We start from the raw sequence: 26,294 nt of genomic DNA on the forward strand, positions 1-26,294 counted from the left end.
TAAGAAGAAGTAAAGCAAATGTTGCTGTTCTGAACATTTCCTTACTTTCGATGTTGTCTTGCAGAATTATGAAGCATGGAACAGGTTCTTAGTGTTCCGAGTCATGTTTATGACCGCGATGCATTTCCCGGATTATCGACAAAGGGTTGAGATGATGAACATCGTAGACCGCATTTACAATCCATTGCCTGTGTACGTGGAACGGAGATGGATGGGTGTTTCAGGGATCTATTACATAGCTGCCCATCGACCTGCGTACCTTCAAATTAACTTGAAGAGAATCAAGTGGATGGAGGACTTAAAGATCATATTGAGGCTCACGCAAACGCGACCCTACATGTCGGAGGTCGAAGGGTTAATCAGAATAAGTATGTGTACGGGGAAGTGATTCGAGTAATCCCTGCCGACCGAATCAAGGTGTTGGGATGTCATGAGAAGAACGGATATCAAAGGAAAAGATATCCTAATCTTCCAATGACCTATCGATTCCTGAAAATCGATGACCCCAATCCGTACTACTACTCAGTTCTTGTAACTGAATGCAACAACATTTTATTCTCCTATAATTAATGTATCAGCTTTTTCCATCGCCCCAAGAAATAATTGTACCTCGAAAGGGCTATGCCCATATGAATGGAATAAGACTTCTTTTTATCAATGATTGTCTTGACTGTGAATATTGATAAAGAAGTAAAGTGATTTGGTCACTTGGCTAAAGGCTGAAGTAGATATGTAATGTAATGTGGAATTCTTTTTGGGAGGAAAGACGACTTCAGTCAAATTCAGAGTCATGAAATTAGGTATCCATGAGTGTCTACTCGGAATGGATTGGCTTAAACCTAAAGACGCCCACATTCATTGTGGAAAGGGCCAAATTTCCTTTCGGAACTCTGAAGGGGAATTGATCACAACTCAAGGAGAGGCTGGAAAGCCAAAAATTCAATTGGCCAAAGCATCTCGGATTATAAAGGGAGTTAGAAAGGGACTACCTGTCTACTTGATTAAGCTCAATAAGTTAGATCAGAAGCAGGAGTCTAGTGAATGACCTTCGTGGCTAAAGGAATACGCGGACGTATTTCCTGAAGAGTCAACAGAACCCCCGCCTCAAAGAGAAGTGGATCATGAGATCAAGCTAGTGCCAGGAGCTGCGCCAATTGCAAAGAGACCTTATAGAATGTCCATCTCGGAAGCAATTGAGCTGAAGGAACAACTCAAGCAATTGCTAGATCAGGGCTACATCTGTCCTAGCAGTTCACCATGGGGAGCTCCCGTACTGTTCCAAAAAAAGAAAGATGGAATGCTTCGACTGTGTATTGATTACAGAGGGTTGAATCAATCAACTGTCAAGAACAAGTACCCTATTCCTAGAATAGATGAGCTTCTTGATCGTCTTCAGGGTGTGAAGATCTTCTCCAAGATTGATCTCAGGTCTGGTTACTATCAGATAAGAATCAAGGAAGAAGATATCCCAAAGACGGCCTTTAACACAAGATATGGACACTTTGAGTTTCTAGTTATGTCATTCGGGCTTAGAATGCGCCTGCCGGATATCTTTAGGCCATATCTTGATGACTTCGTACTCGTCTTCTTCGACGACACTTTAGTCTATTTCAAACAGGAAGAAGATCATGAACCCCAACTTCGGATTGTCCTTGAGACAATGAGAGCAAATAAGCTCTATGCTAAGATGAAAAAATGTGCATTTTTCAAACGTCAGATTGAATATCTGGGATTCATTGTATCAGCGAAGGGAATCTCAGTGGACCCAGCCAAAGTCAGAGATGTGCTAGAATGGCCAATACCAACAACTGTCAAAGAAATACGCAGTTTTCTTGGATTGACAGGATGGTATAGGGTCTTCATAAAAAACTATGCTTTGATTGCAGCACCTTTGACGGATTTACTGAAGAAGCAAATATCCATTGCATGGTCAACTGCCGAACAATCTAGCTTTGATAGATTGAAGCAAAGTTTGATGTCAGCACCTATCCTAAAATTTCCAGACCTCAGTAAGGAATTCGAGGTTGTAACTGATGCTAGCACGCTTGCCTTAGGATGTGTGCTCATGCAGGAAGGTCACCCTGTAGCTTACTCTTCAAGGAAACTGAAGAGCCATGAGAAGAATTATGCTACCCATGATCTAGAACTGTTAGCTGTCATCCATGCTTTAAAGCTTTGGAGACACTACCTGTTGGGTAACAAGTTTACTCTAGTGACTGATCATAAGAGTCTCAAGTGGATCTTTACCCAGAACGAGCTCAACATGAGGCAATCTTGCCTTTGGTTGAATTTGCCTACAATGCTTCTTACCAACAAAGCATTCAGATGACCCCTTTTCAAGCATTGTATGGTCATGACTGTCGAAGTTCCCTAAACTTCTCAGATCCAACCTTGAGAGTTGAAGCTTCAAGGCGGATGTTGGAAGAGATGGATGACCAAGTAAAGTCAATAGGACAGGACATCCAAGCCGCCAAGGATAGACAGAAGGCATACGCGGATTTGAAGCGTCAAGATAGAAAATTTGAGGGAGGAGATATGGTCTTTCCCTATCCTTAGGAAATTGCAAGAAGCTAAGTCCAAGGTATTGTGGACCTTACAAGATCCTCAAGTGCCTAGGACCTAATGCTTATAGACTGCAACTCCTTGAGAACCTAAAGGTTCATAATGTATTTCATATCAGCCTATTGAAGAAGTATGTACCAAATCCTAGTCATGTACTTGATGACCAACAAGTTGTAATGCCTAGTCAAGGAGTCCTTGAACTATGGCCTGACAGGATCTTAGATGTTAGGGAGAGACAACTGAGATCCAGAACCTTGAGAGAATGCCTCGTCCAATGGAAAGATTATCTTGAGGAGGATGCCACTTGGATGGATGAAAGCACTCTCAACCATCAATATCCCCAGTTTATCTCGAGATGATGACATCTCGATTCCTCCAAGGAGGAGAGAATGTAATATTTCTGCTGAAAATATTACGAGACCGTGTGAAGTCTCGGGCAAATGTCAATGCCGGCTTTGTGGTTATGGATGGTTCGGACATTAAATAGAACATTCTCCATCGGCCAATCGAGCCTAAGGACTAAGAATCCTGCATAGCTTCATAAGAACCTCCTCTTGGGAGGAGGTCAAGAGATAATGTTATATTTATGGCAAATTTTTTTTATTACCTTTCCCCAGCCGAAGCGTGGCTGAGGGAAGGTGATCGACTGTAATGGAATGAGGGAGGTGGAGGGGAGAGACTACATGCGGGCACCACGTGGGGGGAAGGGAGGCCTTACCCTCTTCCTATAAATACCCCCTCTAAGGGGTGAGAAGGGAAGAGTCGTGGAGAAGTAGAGAGTGTCATGAGGCTGCCGTAGACCGTCGTGGACGGAGGAGGATCGACGCCGCCAGGCCGTGAGAGGGAGAGAGTTGAGCCACGCTGCTCTGTGCCACGCCGCGAGGGAGGAGCGCCGCAGAAGTTCCGCCATGGCCATCATTTCGGCCTTGCCCGCCAGCAAGCCGCCATTGAAAATCATCTTCTCTTCCTCCACGTGGAGTGATCACGACTACATAAGCTTTCCAGAAGCTTCTAAGGGGGGGTCTCCTTAAGGCCCTTTCCCTTGCGTTCTTACACAAGGGGATTTTTACCCCGGGAAATTAAGCTTTTCCCTTGCCTTTTCCCCTCGAGAATTTAGCCCTTTTCATTGAAATCCTTCCCACACAAGTCCATATTTTATCCCCTCGAATTTAAGCTTCCTTGCCCCCCAAAACCCACCTTAGGCCGGGTTTTAAAGATCCTTCCCGTGGGAAATCCCCACTCAAATTCATATTTACTTGCGGGCTCTTGAAAACCCTTCCTATTGCCCTTCTCAAGTGGTCTCTTATACCCCCAGGAATTAGGCTTTTCTCCCCCTTGCATCCCCGAGAATTAAACCCTTTCGGCCTTGGTTTCCCCAAAAGTCACCTAGCCCGGGTTTTTTAAAGCCCTTTTCATAGCATTTCCACAAGGCTATTTAACCCGCGTATCCTTTTAAATCCTCCCCTTGCATTCCACAAAGCCATTTTTAACCCCTTCCGTGGATTTTTCCCTCACACAAGTTCTTTAAAGGCTCCCTTGACATTCCCACTCAAGCCGTATTAGCAAGTTTTAAACCCTCTTTTCATTGGTTCTCCTCAAGTTCACTCTAACCGCCGGATTCAAAAACTATCTTTCCTATTGCAACTCCCACAAGCCTATAAGTTCTTCTAAAGCCCGATTCCGAAAGACGGTGCAATCGGTCAAGGAAGCCGAATCTCAAAGAGAGTTTCGCGTGTGAGGGAGATGGGCCAAGATCATAAGTCCGCAGCCAAGGCAAGAAGGCCGAATACGTGATGGCTTCTAAAAAGGCACAAGGTGCAATCGTAGGAGGGTCATCTCTGTCAAGATTGTGGGAGAGAAGGAAGGAGTCTCACTTGTAGCTTTCTTGCTTGCACAATGGGGGAATACACACAGAGGTGGAGGCTGAAAACAATTTTTCTCTTCTTAGTTGTGTAAGCCAAAAGAACTCTCATACAAAGAAATAGAAGAATCCTATATATGGGTCTCAAACCAAACTCAACTAACTAAGGTGGCATACTAACTAAGCCACGAACTAGAGTAGATAAGGATAGCTGTCATGTAGCTATTATTCATGGGCGGTGTACCAACCGCATTTGCAAACTGACACGTCGGTGACATAAATGCACAACGGTCACCCTGGCATATCATGAGTGGAGCTCGATATCTCAACACTCCCCCTCGAGCTCAATCCCAATTCCTGCACACCAAGCAGGTCTCTGAACTTGCGTAGCTTCTCTGCGCCCAATGCCTTCGTAAATATGTCAGCTACCTGATCCTCTGTGCTGACATAAACTAGATCAATAAGACCTAGTAAAACCCTCTCCCGTACATAGTGATAATGCACCTCAATGTGCTTTGTTCTAGCATGATAGACTGGGTTATTTGCCTAGTGTATACTACTCATGTTGTCACAATAAATGACAATTGGCCCATCTGTAGGCTGATACATATCATAAAGTAGCTTATGCAACCAAGCTACCTCACATGCAGCCATTGCTGCACCCCTGTACTCAGCCTCTGTGCTGGACAAGGCAACTGTAGGCTGTTTCTTGCTGCTCCAAGTGACTGCAGCACTCCCAAAAGAGAACACATATCCACTGGTAGATCGTCTATCAGAAATGCTACCAGCCCAATCAGCATCAGTGTATCCATGCAACTGTATCTGAACCCCAATCTCATAAAATAGTCCATACTGCAATGTGGACTTCACATACCTGAGTATGCGTCTAGTCGCATCCAAATGCGGTTTCCTTGGAGCCTGCATAAACTGACTTACCAATCCAACAACATAGCTCAAATCTGGCCTGGTAATAGTCATATAAATCAAGCTTCCTACTATGCGTCTGTACGTAGTAGGGTCTTCCAGAAGCTCATCTGCATCTGCGCTCAGCTTCACATTCTGCTCCAAAGGAACTGAAATAGGCTTATAGCCTGTCATCCCATATTTGGACAGCATGTCCAATCCATACTGCCTTTGCAAGAGCTGTATCCCACTTGGTGATCTAATCACCTCAATGCCCAAGAAATAACGCAGCTCTCCCAAATCCTTCATCTCAAACTTCTGCTTCAATAGCATTTTCACATGAAGGATATCTTCATCATTGTCACCTGTCATAATCAAATCATCAACATAAATGACAAGTAGCATAATACCTTTCTCTGTTTTTCTCACATAAAGTGAGAAATCTGCCTTGGAAATCTAAAAGCCAAGTATCTTGTCAGACCATGCTCTAGGTGCTTGCTTCAAGCCATACAAGGCTTTCTTCAACCTGCAAACAAACTCAGGATGAACAGCATGCACATAACCTGGTGGCTGCTCCATATAGACCTCTTCTTGCAAATCACCACGCAAGAAGGCATTCTTTACATCCATCTGATGTAAAGACCATCCCTTTGGTGCAGCCATAGCAATGACTGCTCTTACGGTTGCCATCCTTGTAACGGGACTGAATGTTTCTTCATAGTCAATGCCATATGTTTATGCATACCCCTTGACTACTCATCTTGGCTTGTATCTGTTCACAGAACCATTTGCATTGTGCTTCACCTTATAAACCCACTTACAGTCAATTGCATTCTTACCTTTAGGCAAAGGTACCAATTCCCATGTAGCATTTGCTTCCAAGGCATCCATTTCTTCATCCATGGCTTTATTCCATTTTTCTTTTCCCATGGCTTGCTCAAAAGAAATGGGTTCTGGTTCCTGTATCACTTTGACCATATATGCATAGTGAATGGCTGTAAATCCATCATATTTCAGCCTATCCACAGGATACCTAGCTCTCGTAGACCTGCGCAAAATAGGTTCACTCCCAGGTGCTCTCAAAACATCCCTAGTCTTCCTTACTCCAGGTGTAACAATAGAAGAAATACCCAACTCATCATCAATGCTCTGTTTGAGTCACTGGATTCACCATCCACATAAGAGTGACCTGCATTCACATCAAACATGGGCTGATCAACCTTCTCTTTTCCTTTTCGTGATACCTGCATACCACTATCTGCATTGCTTTGAGAAGATTCTCCTGATCTCAATCTGTCTGTCCATGGCGAAGAATGTGAACCACTGCTAGAGGACGCTCCAGGTCCACTAATATTTTGTGATTGCTGCTGTGAATTCTGTGCAGCATTACCATTTTGTGCATCTACATCATCAATCACATTTACTGGTTTATACCAGCTACTCATCTCATCAAAAACATCTCTGCTCACTATAAACTTACGAGTAGAAGGGTTATAGCATCTATACCCTTTTTGCTACAGAGAGTAACCAATAAAGATGCACTTCTCAGCTTTTGGATCCAACTTGGATCTCAACTCATCTGGCACATGTACATAGGCAATGCAACAAAAAATTTTCAAATGAGAGATATCTGGTTTCCTACCAGTATACCTCTCCTCTGGAGTCATCCCATGTATTGCTGTAGTGGGAGTCCTGCTCATTATATAGACTGCTGTAGCAACTGCTTCAGTCCAGTAAAAATCTGGCAAGTCTTTTTCGTTGAGCATGGTACGAGATACCTCTTCAATATGCCTGTTTTTCCTTTCTGCAATTCCATTTTGTTGTGGGGTATGACTGCATGAATATTACTGCTTTATGCCATGCTCTTGCAGGAACCTTGCAAACTCATTTGAGAGGTACTCTCCCCCTTCATCTGACCTTAGGCATTTTATTTGCAGGCCTGTTTCTTTTTCAACCATAGCTTTAAGAGTTTTGAAATACCCAAACACTTCACTTTTCTTTTTCATAAAATACACCCAAACTTTTCTGCTATAGTCATCAATAAAAGTGACAAAATAATGACAGCCTCCAAGAGATGCAGCTTTAGTAGTCCACACATCAGAGTGGATTAATTCCAATGGCTTCTTACTCTCTTGAACATGTCTAGAAAATGGTTTCCTTGCCTGTTTTCCAAACTGACAGGCTTCACATACCTTATGCATTTCTGCAACCTTGAATTTAGGCAATCCTGCAACAATATTTTGGGCCTGCATTGATTTAAGTTGCTGTACATTAACATGACCAATGCGTTTATGCCAGATATCAATATATGCAACTACACCGGTCCCATGTGCAAACATTGCTGCACTCAATTCAGGCATGTCTGCATCCAATGTAAACATTCTGCAATTCTTATTTTCTTTTGCTATCAAGCGACCTTTATTTTTCATATTCTCAACAAAGCATCCATGAGGATTAAATTTGACTTGCAAGCCCTGCTCAACCATTTGACCAATAGAAACCAAATTCTTGGTGATATTCGGGACATGAAATACATCGGACATGTATTTCTTTTTTTCATCCTGCATAGACAAAGGAAATTTTCCAATCTGCACAATAGGATGTGCAGTATCATCACCAGTCTCCACAAATCCTGGTTTTTTCATTTTCCTTGCATCCTCCATCCATTCTGCATGACCTGTCATGTGGTTTGATGCACCTGAGTCAACATACCACACATCGTTGCTTTGTTCTGCACTTGTCACAGAATTGTTCATGTGTTATACCATAAACAAATACTCATTTCTGTCATCACCCTGTCTACTAGAAGATGCATAATTCCCTTGTTGCAATTTTCCATTCATGATGTCATTCTGCTTTTTATAGCAGTCTTTAGCCATATGACCCATTTTACCACAGTAGTAGCATTCAACATTGCTGTTTGCATTTTGGCCTCTTTGCCATCCACCACGACCTCTTTGGCTCCCCCTGCCTCTAGAGTTACCACGTCCTCCTCCATAGGACTGGTTTTCTTGAGTTTGCTGCATATTCTGATTTCTACCATGGCCTCCAGATCGGCCTCCTCTACCTCTGCCTCTACCTCTTTCAGCATTTGAGTAGAAGACAGCTTCTTTTGAAGTTCTTCTTGAAGAAGATGCACCACCATTTCTCTGCTCCTCAGAAATTAGAAGAGCAATCAACTCCTCAAAATCAGGAAATCTTTCATGGACGGAAATGGATGTTTAGAACTGTGCATAATCCTTTCCTAGACCATTCAAGGTCACAGAAACTAAATCATCATCTTCCACTGGCGACCCAATGGAAGCAAGTGCATCTGCAATCTTCTTCACCTTCATGTGGTAGTCATTGATGCTCATATTTTCTCTTTGCACATTATGCAACTCTTGCTTGAGCTGCATTTTCCTGGCTTGCGTATTCGTGCTATACATTTTTGACAAAGTATCCCATGCCTCCTTTGGCGTACTTGCATCTTGAATATGCACAATCATAGAGTTTGAAATGCTGATAGACAGCCAATACATAACTTTCCTGCCTCTCATGCCATGCTTTAAATGCCTGCATTTGCTGTTGATTGGGAACATCAGGAAGAACTGGTTCTTCTTCATTTCCTGCAACAAATTCCCAATATCCTTTTTCCATAAGGAAATTCGTCATTCTAAACTTCCATGCTTGGAAGTTGTTCTTGTCAAGCTTTTCAGTTACAATCTGTGAAAGAGAATCAGACGCTATTACAAAACACTGCAAAAAATTCTGTCACTGCAAAAAACACAGCTTCACTCTCACAAGAGCAAATCTGCAAAACTGGCGAAAGTGGTATTTGACCACACAGTCACTTCCTAGTGACGATTTTGGATAAACAGGAACCAAGGATGATTCTGTAACTCCCAATGTCTCTACACACGAGCATATGATGCAATATCTGTGGTAACTTTTCACCGACCTGTAGAACAGTGGTCGCACAGCATAAAACATGGCTTTTTCCTGAGTGCGTGCAGAAAACTTCCGTCTCCAAAATAGGCCCCGAAATGGCCTCAAATAAAAAAAAACAGGGTCGCCGAGGGCTAAAGCCTCATCCCGCAGCATATACTGTCCTCTTGCTTCACCGCGAAGGGCGTCTCAATCTGAGACAATGCACTCTTGCAATTTTCGGCTGTGCTGCCTGCAGAGATCTGCTCCCAAAACAGAAAATGAAAGCAACACTGCTCCTCTTACCAGAACACCGCAAGCTTGGCTTGCTTTCTTGAGCTCCTTACCACGAACAAGGCTCTGATACCATGTCAAGATTGTGGGAGAGAAGGAAGGAGTCTCACTTGTAGCTTTCTTGCTTGCACAATGGGGGAATACACACAGAGGTGGAGGCTGAAAACAGTTTTTCTCTTCTTAGTTGTGTAAGCCAAAAGAACTCTTATTCAAAGAAATAGAAGAACCCTATATATGGGTCTCAAACCAAACTCAACTAACTAAGGTGGTATACTAATTGAGCCACGAACTAGAGTAGATAAGGATAGCTGTCATGTAGCTATTATTCATGGGCGGTGTACCAACCGCATTTGCAAACTGACACGTCGGTGACATAAATGCACAACGGTCATCCTGGCATATCACGAGTGGAGCTCGATATCTCAACAATTTCCTAGCATTCATGTGGACATTTCACCGAATCCACAAGTCCAGGTTTTCTTCCTATTTTTTATTTACGTCAGAATATCGTAATTATGCATGGTAATTCACGAAAGTAAGATGCACTTTTACGAATGAAAAACATTGTCTATCTTAGGGAAAATTAACTCACAATCGAAGAATCGGTCATTTGTATTTTTCAAAGGAACGAATGAAAGAAGGACATAAGACATCTATGCATTCTTAGCAAATTGTTTATAGGCATTGCAAAGTAACGAAATTAGATCAACTAATGACCATCTTTACAAGGTCGAATTTATTATTGTACACTTCGATTATGCATGGAAATGATTCTAGGGCTGCATGGTTCGTTTTAAACATAAAATCCTAAAGCTTAGTAGCATGAATCTTGATTGCATGTTATAGAAGGATCATTAGGAATTATGCCATAACTTAACATACGCTTTGATCTTAACCAGAAAAGTTAGGGTTTGTAAATCTACTCATACGTAGGCAATGAATCATGTGATTATGAAAATGGTATCGTAAATATCTTCAAGAATAGACAAGTAAATTGGTTTAACCTAAATACCTAGAACACGAGGGACTTGCTTAGGAATGGTTAAATCGATGCAACATATCCCAAAGTGCTAACTAGGTTTTAGCACGTTGAGGAGGTGACCTAGTCGCACTTATTGCCAAGTTGAAACTCTCGTATCCCTAAAGACTTGTCCACATTCACGGAATGTAGGGACAATAGGACATACTTACGAGAAACGATCTAGGGTTTCTACCCTAAGGATCGCTTGCTAAAAAGATGAAACTCGGTTTGAATTGGAACCCTAGGACCGACAATGTCGGCCTAGTGTAATTAGGAATGGATTGGTTATGAAGACACTCTAACCCTGTTTCCTATCTAATGATGATTTCGTGATTAGAAGATGCCATTCGATGGGTAAAATAGTCCCATGGATTTTGATGCGACATTTGTGCAACAAGTTACAGAGTCGCATGATCTTGTGATTTGATCACAAGGGAATGGCCAAATTCCTCGGAATGAGATTGGCAGATTCTTGTGCAAGTTTATCTTGCAAGAGGATAAGTAGTTATCCTGACATAGCACCTTTCTTGGGAAAAGAACCAAGATAAGGGGATTAGAAGCAAAAGATCTATCAGTAAATTGGAATAACATATTTACTGCTAATAGAACTTAAGGTATTGGTTAATTTGGGTTAATAGTGTACGGCCCTAACCCAAGGATATAAGGGTTAACAAACAAACCCTTGGGAATCTTGCCAAGTCGCAATTGATCCCGGATCGAGTGTTGGATGCATTCGAAAAGAAGGATTCACTCCTTAGCAGTTGGCAAAAAATAACTACCACTAGAAATGATTGTGCTTGTAACAGTTTAGAGGGCACTGTTTGCTTTGTTTGCTCAAAGAATTAAAGGATGTAAAGATATCTAATGCTTCAGGTTGAAGGCCTGAAGGGAGAGGCAGCTTTAGTTACCCTTGACTGCCTGCCTGACCCTAACCAAGGGGGTTGTTAACCGTGCTGGGAAGGTAGACCGAAGCCGCCTCGAGAGTTCTCTCCGTTGAGTGCTACTTGGAGCAGGAGGACGCTTGAGTGCCAGGGGGGGCTCTGGCCGTAAATCCCTCACCTTCCGGGCCCTGTACAAGAGGCCAACGTGACTTGGGATTGGATCTCGAGGCCCGCATACTAGTCTACGGGCGGACTCTTGGATTAGTAATCCCTGTGGATTGCTGGATAGCCTTCGGGCGGATTATGGATAAGCCTACGGGCTGGATTTCATAAATGTATTTCAAAGATAAATATGATAAGTTGTTGAAAAGGAACTTGTTTGACATTGCTTTTCTATGTCAAGTGCTATGATTACGTGAAGGAACCGGTGCCTAACGGACTAATTAAGGAAGCTGTTTGATGCATGCCCAACTACACGTGGTAGGTAATTAGACAACTAAAACAACTTGAGGAAAGTGCGATGGATGTGGCCATGGGTCCGTCCTACAGATGGGTGGTCCCAGTTGGCCGGGAACTTTTCTCAATCATGATGGACAGCAAGAAGATCGTTTTCAAAGGAAATGAATAGCAAGGGCGCTGACCTAGAGTCTAATGAGCCAGGAGTATCTCTGTCTCGGCAAGGTCTAGAGCCTATGCAGGAAAGTCACTGTTTGGAAGAGGTTTTCTGCCACCATGGATGGTGCTCCAATCTTTGCTCTCATAATCTCATGTGGTACAGAGGGCTTACTCCGAATCATCCATGAAATCATCAGTACTAAGGGTCTCTACATAATAAATCCCGATTTATGCTGTTTTAGGGGAACGGAATGAGGCTATGCCTTATGGTAATGAGGTCGAGTCTTGTATCCCTCTCGTTTCCCATTCTCCTTGAACCAAGTGCAGAGTGAATCCGCTTCGGCCCTGGCGTTTCTGCGTAAAGTAGTCGCTCAGGGTTCGACACTAGCTGCCGTTTAGGAAATGACCATTAGGGGAAACCCTGATTTAGGTCGGTCCTAAGTGGGAACGTCCATAATTCTTCCTCTACGTGGCAGACGCGGAAAGTCCTAGATCGCAAATCTCGTAACATTCCATGGGAGTGCCGGGTGAAGCCTTCTAGATCTTCTTTCCGATGGACTGCTAAGACGTGTCCTGAAGGGAACAGGTGGACACATTACAATTGGTGAACAATCACTTTCTCTTGCCTATGAACCTATGCGGTTTGCAAAACATAGGGAGTACAAACATGACTAGAATAGAGTTAACTTAGGCAAAATGCAACACAACAAAAGGGAGATATGTATGTGTTGAATGAATGAATGTTGAAAGTGAATGAGTGAAGAAGATGATACAGATATGGATGCTCAAGGAGCAAAAATGTCCAACAAGTGTCTTATGATGCCATTGATGTTTCAGCCATGGTTTATGCTTGGTTTTCGCTATACTGTGGTTTGCTTTTGTCGGATGAGTTGAGCTCATGAGAAATGGACATCTCACATGATAATCTGGCAATGTTTTTGAGATTCTTTGTGAGTCTTATGTTATGTTATGTTGGCTGGTAATTTTCAGCATATGATGGGTATATGGAATGGTTGAACAATAGTGCGCAATGTTGTGTTGACTATGATGCCCTATGGAAATTCCAGTGTAGTACTTTACTTTTGATGCATTTGGTAGTGCAATCGAGGACGATTGCAAGGATCTCAAGGGAGAGGGTTGTCATGAGGACATGTATTTTTGAAACCTTACATAACATGTGGATTAATTTTTAATCACATGATTAAGTAAATGCTGTACATGTGAGATGCAACTGGGGTTAGAGTAAATTTACGAGCTCGGGACTCCAGAAAATCATGGGATGTCGAAGGCAAAAGTTGTTATAAGTTATGTTGCACAGGTACTTGGTGGTATCTGGTATCAATTGTTGGCTTAGGTCATCCATTTGGCCATAAATGTCAGTTGGTGACACTAGATATGTGGCGTTTAATGGTACCTAACGCCAATCTAATGGTCAAAGATGGCACAGAGAGACTCGGGAGTGAAAGATGCCTAGCCAATTTAATTATTGGCCAGTTTGATTATTTTTCTGGGCATCGAAATAATTATTAGATTAATTTTCAGTAATTAAAGGTTGAAAATTAATATTTAATGATGGATAATGTTGGAAAAACCATTTGGGAAGGCTGCCACTTGGTAAACTTGCCCATACAGGCTGGTAAAAGGCTGAAGAAGAGGAAAAACGAGATCATTCTTACTGTAGCAAATGTGGGAGAGCTATGAGCAGCTATGGCCAGCCTATTATCAGCCATTGCAGCCAACCACGAGTGAGTTTTGAGGAGGCGATTGTAGATCCAGACCCTCCACAGCTGGGCGATTACATCCAGGTACAAGGTGATAGCTGATTTGGATGTCTCAACTGTAGGTGATAGCAGATTTGGATGTCTCAGCTGTAGGTGACAGCATTTAATGCTGTTGTGACAGGGCAGTAGCTGCATTTGACTGATTTTCAGTCATTTTTCACGATAAAACTCTGAATTTTCTCTCTCTACAGCTTTCTCTCTCATCTCCAGCCATTTCATATCCTTGCTTTGAAGATCTTAGCATTTGGACCGTTGGAGGTTGAGAAATAGCAAATTTTTTGCAGTAAACCCTAATTTACAGCAAAAATTAGGGTTTAGCAGCAGCCTCGGAAAATGTCCCAGAAGTTGGAAGCTCCAAGACTTGGATTTTTCAGGTCTGAAGCTGAATTTTAGCTAAATTCAGGTGGAGGACTAGCCAGCCATTGAATTTGGGACATTTCCATCGTCTATGAAGTGGGTGAAGGCCAATAAGTGCCCAAATCAAGGGGCAAAACGGGTTGAAGACTCGCTGGTCACTTTGGACAGCAAGGGGAGTTTGGATTGCGAAGGGGATCAAAAGAATTCCATTGTAAATCTTCTTCTTTTTCAATAAACCTAAAGACATACCGAAAGGGGTGCCGATTTTGGAGCCAATCGGGTGTGCATTGTCCAAGATCAGTAGGTAAATTTGTATTTTCAGATTTGCATTTATTATTTGTTACTGCAATTAAGTTGTAATCAAGGATTTACCACCTATCCACGGAAGAAAGGTTGGTTTCAGCTGCCCCCTTCTACATGTTGTCATTTGCACTAGGACCTTAGGCTGTTGTCACCTACTCTTGGAGGGCTCCAAATTGTTATAACTTGCCAAAGGATTAATTGTTGGTGGCTGCAAATCACATTAGTAACTTCTCCTTGCTCTCTAACAACCTCCTTTCCTCTCACAATGGTTGGAACAGACTCCTGTAGCCCCTAAAATCGTTTTTTTGGCTTGCATGGGCAAGTTTTGCCAAGTGGTAGTATTCTAAAACGGTTTTTTCATTATTATCCATAGTTAAATATTACTTTTTAGTCTTTAAATATTAAAAAATAATTTAACAATTATTTCGGTGCCTAGAAGAATAATTTGGCAAACCAATAATTAAATTGGCTAGGCAACTTTCATTCTTGAGTGTCTTTAAGCCATCTTTGACCATCAGATTGGCATTAGGTACCATTAAATGCCACTTCTCTAGTGTCACCAACTGACACTTATGGCCAAATGAATGACCTAGGCCAACAACTGGCACTAGATACCACCATGTACTTGTGCAACATAACTTGTAGGAACTTTTATATTTGACATCTTGTGATTTCCTGGAGTCTCGAGCTCGTAAATTTACTCTAACTCACCTCACATGTGCAACATTTACTTAACCATATGATTAAAAATTAATCCACATGTTAAGTGAGGTTTCAAAAATATATGCCCTCATGATAGCCGACCCCTTAAAATCCTTGCAATTATCCTCAATTGCACTGCTAAATGCATCAAAAGCAAAATAGTGGACTAGAATTTCCACAAGGAATCATAGAGCTCAACCATTCCATATGCCCAATACATGCTGAAAATTACCGGCCAACATAATATAATGTAACCAGCCTTCCTTCCATGGATGGGTGGTAAATCCTTGATTACAACTTAATTATAATAGCAAACAATTAGTGCAAATCTGAAAATACAAATTTACTTACTGATCTTCGATAATGCATATCCAATTGGCCCCAAAATTGGCGCCCCTTTCGGTATTTCTTTAGTTTTATTGAAGAAGAAGTTGATTTACAATGGACTTTTGCTAATCCTTTTCGGTATTCCAACTCCCCTTACTGTGATGAATTGCCAATAAGTCTTTAATCTCATTTGTCCCTTAATTCGGGCAATCAATTGGCCTTCACTTGCTTTGGTGGCGATGAAAAATGCCCCAAATTCAATTATTTGCTGGTCCCTCCACTTGAATAGGCTAAAAAGATTTTCAGCCTTGTTGAATCCAAGTCTTGGAGCTTCCAATTTTTGGCACGCTTCTCGAGGTTGTTGTTAAACCCTAATTTTTGCTCTACAGATCAGGGTTTACAGCAGAGAAATCTGAAATTTCTCAGCCTCCAAGGGTCGAAATGTTGAGATCTTCGGAGCAAAGTTGTGAAATGGTTGGGAGATGAGAGGGAAAGCTATAGAGAGAGAAAATTTAGAGTTTTGTTGCGAAGAATGATTGGAAATCTGTCAAATGCAGTTGCTGCCCTGCTACAATAGCTTGTAGATGCAAAAAACTGAAGAAAATCAGTCATTTATTGCTACTGCCTTGTCTCAACAGTCTCTAGATGTTGTCTCATGCTGTTGATTGGTCTTCTTCTGCCCTTGACAGCCTCTGAAGGTCCTCCAATGGTTGCAAATCAGACTAGCAGCATCTCCTCCCTCTCTTTTGCAGACTGAATTTATAAAAATGCCTCTCCAGCCTCTAAAGACGTTTTTCAGTCTTGCATAGGCATTTTTGACAAGTGGCAGCCTTTCCAAATAGTTTTTCTAGCATTTTTCATAATTAAATATTAATTTTTAGTCTTTAATCACTAAAAATTAATCTAATAATTATTTCAATGCCTTGAAAAATAATCAGTCTGGCCAATAATTAATTGGCCAGGCAACTTTCATTCCCGAGTGTCTTTGTGCCATCTTTGACCATTAGATTGACGTTAGGTACCAATAAACCCACTTCTCTAGTGTCACCACAACTGACACTTATGGCCAAATGGATGATCTAGGCCAACAACTAGCACCAGATACCACCAAGTACCTGTGCAGCATAACTTATAACAACTTTTGCCTTTGACATTTCATGATTTCTTTGGGTCTTGGGCTCGTAAATTTACTTTAACCCCAGTTGTACCTCACACGTGCAACATTTATTTAATCATGTGATTAAAAATTAATCCACATATTAAGTAAAGTTTCAAAAATACATGTTCTCATGACAGTCCTTTCCCTTGAAATCCTTGCAATTGTCCTTGATTGCACTATCAAATGCATCAAAAGCAAAGTACTACACTGGAATTTCCATAGGGCATCATAGTCAACACAACATTGCGCACTGCTATTCAACCATTCCATATGTCCAACATATGCTGAAAATTATAGCAATATAGCATAAGACTTACAAAGAATCTCAAAAACATTTCTAGATTATCATGTGACATGTCCATTTCTCATGAGCTCAACTCATCTGGCAAAACCAAACCATAGTATAGTGAAAACCAAGCATAAACCATGATTGTATTGTAACATCAATGGCATCATAAGACATGTTGCTGTCCACAAAACTAGCTGAATACCATTGAATATTAATGATCATACACTGAAAATCAACGCTCGATAATCAGCTCCTGATGATCATTAATTGATGCTACACCAAGCATAACCAATGCCATACCAAGCATAACTGATTATATATTGAGCATAACTGATGCAAATGTATAGTTTTAGAGCTACAGTGAAAACCATACCAATCTACATACCAAACATAGTGACTAGTACACTGAATAGTAATCCCTTGGCAAACATACTGCTCAGTTACAGTACCATGAATGTATGTTGAATACATTCGAGATCTACTACTTCTAGAGCTGTCCATTATTGAGGAGCGGAGGTGCTAGCTCCCTCACAAGTATCAGGTAATACTTTGGACCTCTGCTATGTTGAACCTGATTGAGCCTGAACTAAAGTCGGCTCTAATTGGAAAGCATCAAGGTAAAGCTGCAACAACTGAGGATGGTCTGCCAAGTCATCCTCCTCTATCCATTTGGCATCCATTGGTGAATAATTTTGAAACTTCATCAAGTACCCTTGGAACCCTTTCCCCTGATCTTTCTCTCTTTGTGTGCCAAAATTTGCTTTGGTACCAGTTTTTCATCGAGCTTTTCAACCTCTGGCTAAATTTCAGCAGATACATCTCCATGAAAAGGTCTAAGCAAGCTCACATGAAAGGCATTGTGTATCCACTAGTATGGAGGCAATTTCAGCCTATAGCATGCATCATTGATCCTCTCCAACACTTGAAATGGCCCGTAGTATCTCATAGACAGCTTTGGATACAATCGCTCTTTGCCCTTCATCTTTTTCAGCCGTGCCTTTTCAAATCGCAGCAATACATAATGACACTCTGCAAAGTGCAAAGCACACCTATGATGATCAATTGCTCTCTTTTGCTTATCTTGTGATCTTTGAAGTGCATTCTTAACCTTCTGATAAGTTGCATCCATGCTTTCCACATAGCGATCAAACTCAAAGATCTTATCTTTTGTGTGCAAAATAGGGGGTACTTTCTTACCACCCTCTACCACCTCAAATGGAGCTTTGCCTGTAGAACTATGCACTGTGTTGTTGTAAGCAAACTCAACCAAGAGCAAATACTGCTCCCACTGTGTCTTGTGGTTTGAAACATAGCACCTCAAAAGATCTAATAGTGTGGAATTTGCTTCCTCAGACTGACCATTTGTCTGCGGATGGAAGGATGATGAGAATTTCAGCATGGTACTCATATTCTCAAACAAGCCCTTTCAAAATAAACCTGTCATCCGGGGGCCTCGATCACTAATGATCGACTCTGGCATACCATGATACTTAAAGATGCGCTGTAAAAACAATCGTGCCATATGAGCAACCTTAATTTTCTTCCTCACCGGAATGAAATGGGCTTGTTTGCTAGACTTGCAAATGATAGTCCATATCCCATCATTCACTGTAGGTGTCTTAGGAAGCTAAAAAATAAAGTCCATTGCAATGCTTTGCTAAGGCCTATCTGGAATAGGCAAGGGTTGTAACAAACCTGGTATCTTTTGCCTATCATGCTCTACCTTGTGGCATATAATGCATGTCTTAACAAACTGTTCTATATCATACCTCAAAGCTAGCCAATAAAAGAAATGCTCCACTGCCTTGATCGTGGCATCAATACCTCAATGTCCTGCATACAGATGAGCGCGATTTTCAATGATAACTCTAGGCCTCAACTGCTTTGTGACACATAGTCGTCCATGCATCATCAGAAATCCATCTCTTACACAAAGTGTCCATGTCTTTGACCATTGCAAAGCTGATCATAAACATTAGCAAAGTTCAAATCAGCAACATATTTTGTCCATGTTGAGAACGATGCCCAACATTAGTCATTGCATTTCCCCCTTCACCACGTGATTGACTAAGGAGTGATGCATTCTCTCCACTTGATCCCGTATCACCATGTGAAGACACGCTTGCTGTAATTCACTGCTAAGAACAATTTCAGTAATAATGCAATAGTCCCAAGTTGCAATCAAGTACCACGGGCTCACCAATTCAAAGGATTTTATGGTATCTCGGCAATGGAACCATGTAACTAGCCTTCCTTTCGTGGATGGGTGGTAAATCCATGATTACAACTTAATTATAGTAGCAAACAATAAATGCAAATCTGAAAATACAAATTTACCAATTGATCTTGGACAATGCACACTCGATTGGCCCCAAAATTGGCGCCCCTTTCGGTATTTCTTTTGGTTCTATTGAAGAAAAGGCTGTCTTACAATGGATTCTCCCGATCCCCTTTGCAATCCAAACTCCCCTTGCTGTCTAAAGTGACTAGCAAATCTTCAATTTGAATTCCCCCTTGATTCAGGCACTTAATTGGCCTTCACCCACTTCATAGACGATGGAAATGCCCCAAATTCAATGGCTGGCTAGTTCTCCACCTGAATTTAGCTGAAATTCACATTCAGCCCTGAAAAATCCAAGTCTTGGAGCTTTCAATTCTTGGCATGCTTCTCGAGGCTATTGCTAAACCGTAATTTTTACTATAAATTAGGGTTAACAGCAGAGAAATTTGCAATTTCTTAGCCTCCAAGGGTCCAAATGCTGAGATCTTTCAAGGCTGTGAAATGGTTGGGAGATGAGAGAGAAAGCTGTAGAGAGAGAAAATTCAGAGTTTTGTCACGAAGAATGACTGGATTTTTCAGCGTTTTCCATAATTAAATATTAAATTTCAATCTTTAATTACTGAAAATTAATCTAATAATTATTTCGGCGCTCTGAAAAATAATATGACTAGCCAATAATTAAATTGGCTAGGCAACTTCCATTCCCGAGTGTCTCTGTGCCATCTTTGACCATTAGATTGGCATTAGGAACCATTAAATGCCACTTCTCTAGTGTCACCAACTGACACTTATGGCCAAATGAATGACCTAGGTTAACAATTGGTACCAAATACCACCAAGTACTTGTGCGGCATAACTTATAGCAACTTTTGCCTTTGACATCCTGTGATTTCTTTGGGTCTCGGGCTCGTAAATTTACTTTGACCCCAGTTGCACCTCACATATGTAACATTTACTTAATCGTGTGATTAAAAATTAATCCACATGTTAAGTGAGGTTTTAAAAATACATGTCCTCACGACAAAGGATGTAACAACCCTCAAGGATGTCGATGATAGTGGAATGCTACCTCGTGTGAGTTGACCACTTGGGAGTAGAAAAGAGCATGGAAGCTTAAGAAATCCGCTCCATGACATGAGCATAAGAGAGCATGTTATCACAAATGCGAGGGTTTTTCCCTTAAAAAGGTGCCCCAATTGGCTTTATGACCAGCCAATTGCCCAAATCACAAAAGCAATGCTGTGCAAGGTGCAATGCAAATTGGAGCATGTGTGCCATGAATTTGCACTTGAGCAAGGTCTCAATGGGTTTCCACTTTCTAAAGCAGAAAGAACATAAAGTATCATCAAAATATAAGTGGGAAAATATGAATCGAGATTAACCAATTGCACCAATTGAGATGCAACTTTTGAGGGCTGAGGAACTTGATTCCAAGCTCCCAAGAAGTAGGAATATGTTGAGGATACATGTTTGTTGAAGGTGAAGGATGCTGCTACCACTCTCAAAGGTTGAACAAAGGGGAAAATTGAATGAGGGGGTAGGGTTTATTCAAACACTTTGAGAAATCAAAAGTTGGTTGTGCTCTCAGAACTCCTAATGGTTAAGCCTTACAATAGCTCATGTGTGAAGGCACTCGGTTCTGAAACCACAAGAGAATACAAGGCAGTGGATGTACAAGCCTTACAATAGCTCAGGTGTGAAGGCACTCGGTTCTGAAACCACAAGAGAATACAAGGCAGTGGATGTACAAGCAACAGACAGCAAGTATATGCTTAGAAAAATGAGAATGACATCATGGACAAGAAAGATACAAAGATGGATGATGTTCAAGGAGCAGAGGGGCCGATTACAACGTAGCTAGATTGGAAGCAAAGGTTTGAAGCAGAGGCTGGAGAAACTGCACAAGCCTCCATTACTTTGGTTCTTGGGCTGTGGGTGCTGGAGTCATTGCTGGCGACACCATGAATCGCTAGGAGTTCATCAGGTTTGAATGGAGCGGCCAGCCAGCACTCAAATGTTTTGGACTGTGTATGAAATCACCCTGAGATGAGCTGAGTAGCTGTGGCAGGTAATGATCAGAAAATGTTGCAGTTTCTGGCTAGAATAATGATGTGGCAAACTGTGCTTGACAGTATCAGCAGCAGTGATGTCTCTAGGACAACAAAATGCATATGTCTGGTCTGGACAGTGGGAACAGCCATGTAGCAGCAGCGTGACTATCACTGGAAGATGCCTCTACCATGCATGTCATACGATAATGATGATAGGTGTGGCAGCAGCAGAAATGGTGATGAGGTTGAATGATGCTGATGGGAAGCTGGGGCACAATGGGAATGGGAATGATAAGAGTTGGCAATGAAAGTGGTCTTGTCCCTTGGTCTCATTTATGGAACCTTTTAGAGCTTTTGTCCTGCTGAAACTTTGTGCACTGTGATTATTTAAAATTGAACCTCTTTTTGGGGCTGTAAGAGAGATGAATAAATTGATCAATATGTGAGAATCTCATATCAGCAAGATACCATGCCAACTCAACACTGGTTGGAGATTGAACACTTCTTCTTCACATGTGCACCCTTGATAACATTTAGCAATGAAGGCTGCACATGTGCCTGCCATTCAGTTTATAGACGTAAGTGGTGGATCTTTGTGGGGGTTGGATGACATTCTTTTGATCACATTTGATCTTATTAATAACTTCAAGGCAGTAATATTGCTGGAGGTAGACACTCTAGGGTGGCAAATGGCCAAGATATAGTATACTCTGGTAGGTACTCTGCAAATTCTTGTGAGAATCCTCAAAATGAGGAAAAAAAAAAAAAAATTTTGTGTGAAAGAATACTGCCAGATGCTTCTGCCTAAAGGTCCTCTATGGTAGTTTCTTTTGGGAGTTTCCTCCATGATGCCTTCTTTATGTGCTTTTTTGGTAGTAGCTCCTTCTAGAAGCCTTGAGAAGCTACGATGTAGGAAGCTTTTTGGAGAAGTTCTTGTGGGGGTAAAATCCCAGTCCCACCCCCTACCGGTACTGTCCCAGTCCTGTCCCCATGTTAGAGCATCCTCTCATGGTGACGGGGCATGCCATTTTCTGCCTTTGTCCCTATCCCTACAAGATTGCTCATGGTTGAGCATCATCTGAGGATTTATTGTCTGGCAAGTAGTTTGAAGAGTCTCTAGCCAGTTCTTCGTGCCCCTTCAATATCTACACTCTAATATCTGAATTGCTGTAAGGTTTGACCTTAGTAACAGGGGATGGCCATTTTCTAGCTCTCTCTCCCAGTCCCATCCCGTACCCATACTGTTCCAGTTCCGTCCCCATGTTAGAACCCCCTCTCCTCTCATGGTGACGGGGAATGACATTTCCTGCCTTCGTCCCTGTCCCTGTCCCTGTCCGTGTTCCTGACCCTGCCCCCATTCTCAAAATCTGTCCCATGTTACTACGGGTTGGATAGAATGGGCGAGAGAGAAGTGCACACACTGTGATATTTGAATTACTGTTAAGATTGGATAGAGTGTGCAAGAGTGAGCATTCCTGTTTTACTCCAGTGGGTTTTGCATCTCCTGGAAATACTTCCAATATTTGACACACTAAGGGATGCTGTACATTATAGTGCTTGGTGCTCACGTGTCTTGCTTTAGCTTCCTTTGTGAGATTGAAGGTTGAAGATGTGTTCTAGAGAAAAAATGCATTCTTCTTGAAGCCAGTCTTATTGGGTGCCTTGTGTGCATCTTTTGATTGAACATGGAGGGAAGGTATGCAGGCACCAGGTGGGGATTTGGGAAGGGGTTGTGGTTCGGATGGGCAGGGAAATATTGACCAAGTGTTTGATTTTCTTATGTATCTTACTTGTTGACAGCATTCAAATAAGCGAGTAAACAAAGAGCTTTGGAGGGAGGCATTGACATATGGTGATATACAATTGATGCCCTTTGTGGATTATTACAACTTGATTACCTTAAAAACCATAGCTATCTGCATTTTCGGGGTATGTATATCCTGCCATTTGATCTGACACACAAGGCTTTTTTATCTTTTTTCTAAAATGGGGTTTGTTGCGAATCATGGGCCTGATTTGGAGTCAGACAGAAATAATAAGGCCTAAGTACATTATGAAGACGGATGATGATACATTTGTGAGAGTTGATGAAGTGCTAAGGGTTCTCAATCAAACACAAAAGAGTAAAGGTCTTCTATGTGGATCAATTGAGTTTGAAAGTCAACCACACCGGGACCCTACTGATAAATGGTACATACGAACAGAGGTAATGACATAAACTTGCAAAGCTCTTTTTGAAGTGAAGTATTATTCTGATTGTTTATATCTCAGAGTGTTTTTCTAATTGTGGTGATAAGATTTATCTCGGCAAGAGATAAGCAAAAAGTACAATTATTTATAAATGCTCTGAACAAATTTTTGAATAAGCAAATTATTCTGCAGCTTCTGCATTTTCTGTGGCTGTTGATTAAAAATGAGTCCCTTTTTATGAACAAATTATCTTCTTGCGTGCTAGTCACAAGCATTGCAAAGATTGTTATCGCACAAAATTCTTGTGAAACAGCTACCAAAAGAAAAAACCACTCTATTCCTTTGGCCTATATTTTCTAGGATCCAGTGTTTCTCATTGTTTAATTAAGCAGCTGAATGGAGTAAAACATCAGTGGCTTAAGGCCGAAGCTTGTGTGATTATTATGCTGATACATTGTGAAATATGAGGCTTCGATCCCCAGGTTCAGGGATCGTTCCTATTGCTATTTTCATATGGTCAAAACCAAAGGTAGCAGGATAAAAGCTTAGTGTTAGAGATGTCACGCACATATGTTGAGCTGTTGATTCGCTATTCGCTAATTTCTACAGGCGAAGTGATTTCTTTTAAGGGTTGTTTCATCTTGATACTATTAATGATGTCAACTAGTGGGCTTCAGCCAAAGGAAATCAGGTGTTCTTGGATTGCCATGTGTGTGAGATGTTTACATCCTTGCCTTGTGTATGTGGATGAAAAAATTCAGGTTCAAGACCTATCCATAAACACAAGATAAATACTACGTACAGCATGCCACAAAACTATGGGCCCTTTAGATCTTACTTGCATTTAATTTGTCATCATTCTGCCATAGGCTCATTGCTCTCAATGGTGCACTGTTTGGGCTCTGCACGCAAGGCTGCCTCACACCAAAAGCCATGACCTTTGGTCCTGATGCTATATGCTTCACATGTAGCAATGCTTGTTATGCTTCACATGTAGCAATGAGCTATGGTCTTGACACTTCTCACGAGAGCGTCACCTGTTTTTGGTCTAGGAGACCTAGAGTAGCAGATAGTCCAGGACTTTGAACTCCATGGATACTGTTTCTAATGAGTGGGCCGGACACTTATTCATAAATCTGTATTGCATTAGCTGTGGGCCTTTCATCTTCATATAGAAGAGATGGTCTTTATGACTAGCGCATGGCTTTTTGGAAGCTGGCTTCCAATAGAATTGCAAACTTGTGGCTTTCTTCCTAGAAAACTCTCCCCTCTCTCCAAGCAGGCGAATATGTACAGTAAATCTGCTGTAAAAACCTGTACCTAGTGCACTGGAACAGTAAAGGTTCTCCTGATTCTGGAAGGTAACGTGGGAGGCTGACAAGATTCAACATCTTGGATCTCACTTTGTTGATAATCTGACACAAACAAGCAATTAGTAACTTCACCTGAAAATTTCAACATCAATGAAGTATCTGTAATGTTTGCACTGTGCAGGAATGGCCACTGCCTCAGTATCCGCCATGGGCTCATGGCCCTGGATATATCATTTCTAAGGATGTTGCCAGATTTATTGTACAGGCGCATTATAATACAACTTTGAAGGTATTTCTCTTTTTGATTCTATGCACACAAATGTGTGCGCCTGTCTGTCTCTCTGTTTTGTGTGTATTGACACATGGCTTGCTTGCAGCTCTTCAAGCTTGAGGATGTTTCAATGGGGATCTGGATAGATGAGTACCGAAGACAGGGGCAGAAGGTCTATTACAACAATGATGATAGATTCAATAACATAGGATGCAGTGATGGCTATGTCATTGCACATTACCAAAACCCCAAGCATATGAGTTGCTTGTGGGGGAAACTTAAGGAAGGTTTAGGGCCGCGTTGCTGCGAGTAAACTTCTAACCCACTAACCTTGTCCATAAGAGGGGCAGATGAGTTTACCATGAGAAGTGTATCATATAGTTAGTCAAAGTTAACAAACATTAGACACTTATTTAACTCAGTGACCACCTAAGCCACTGCATTTTTTAAGCTTCAGTGCAAGGATCAACCAGATCACAAGCATGAGGCTTTTTACACAGCATAAGGATTGGACTCCCACAAGACGGTATAGAAAATCTATCAGCAGCTATGTTAGAAATCCTGAATGCTCTGGTTAGAGGCAGCATTTCTCTGAGTTCCTGTATAAAGTTACAAAGTTGCTTCAGGCACAATCTCAGCTAAATGTCACTGGTGGAACAGTGCAATGTGTCAGAGTTTCATTGGATTCTATCCCTTGATAGGCGTTTTTTTTGTAATCTGTTATGTTTATCTTTGCAGAAAGAGTATCCTTGGGAAATTTGGTCTGCTGTCCAATCTAGTGGAGTGCAGTTTGGATGGAGTTCTAACTACTTTGTGATAGTGACCTTTTTTTATGTATTGGTTGAGATTATCAAATCAACTATGAAGTGTAAATGGTTTTACTCGAGATTTTGAAATCACTTTTTTTGGTCATTAAACTTCTGAATCAGAAGTATTTGTTCATGGTCCTTGTTCTTTCCACTTCCAACTTTTGGTTTTGCTTTTAGATTCACACTACTTTTAAAATTTGCTTGTGGAGTTCTTAATGAATGCACTTTTAGCAGAAGTTTGGAAATTATTGGCAGTGATTGAAAAGGATGGACTGAGGATAGTGGCAAGTGGAAGTCTGGCATCTAACTGCCCGCAGCTCTTTATTCATTTTTATTGCTTTTTAACTCCCCCATGTGTCAGCTGTTTTCCCCCCTGCCTGCATGCAGGGGATGGCTGATCTAAGTGGTCCATTTGCCC

The 26,294-nt window shown here is 41.5% G+C and overlaps 1 protein-coding gene across 1 annotated transcript in view; it reads left to right on the forward strand.

Moving 5' to 3' along the window:
- The window catches only part of LOC148015565 (beta-1,3-galactosyltransferase GALT1-like), a 36,178-nt gene extending 10,211 nt beyond the window's left edge, over window positions 1-25,967 (forward strand). The window contains exons 4-7 of the mRNA XM_087665126.1: window positions 23,094-23,222; window positions 23,320-23,499; window positions 24,978-25,085; window positions 25,174-25,967. Coding sequence (XP_087521252.1) covers window positions 23,094-23,222; window positions 23,320-23,499; window positions 24,978-25,085; window positions 25,174-25,380 — 624 coding nt within the window. The 3' untranslated portion in view covers window positions 25,381-25,967. The remainder of the gene's footprint in view (window positions 1-23,093; window positions 23,223-23,319; window positions 23,500-24,977; window positions 25,086-25,173) is intronic.
- Window positions 25,968-26,294: the final 327 nt, after the last annotated feature.

Source organism: Lygodium microphyllum, chromosome 24 (assembly GCF_053477565.2).
Source record: "Lygodium microphyllum isolate KBCC chromosome 24, Lygodium_microphyllum_v1.1.10, whole genome shotgun sequence".
Lineage (NCBI taxonomy): Eukaryota > Viridiplantae > Streptophyta > Polypodiopsida > Schizaeales > Lygodiaceae > Lygodium > Lygodium microphyllum.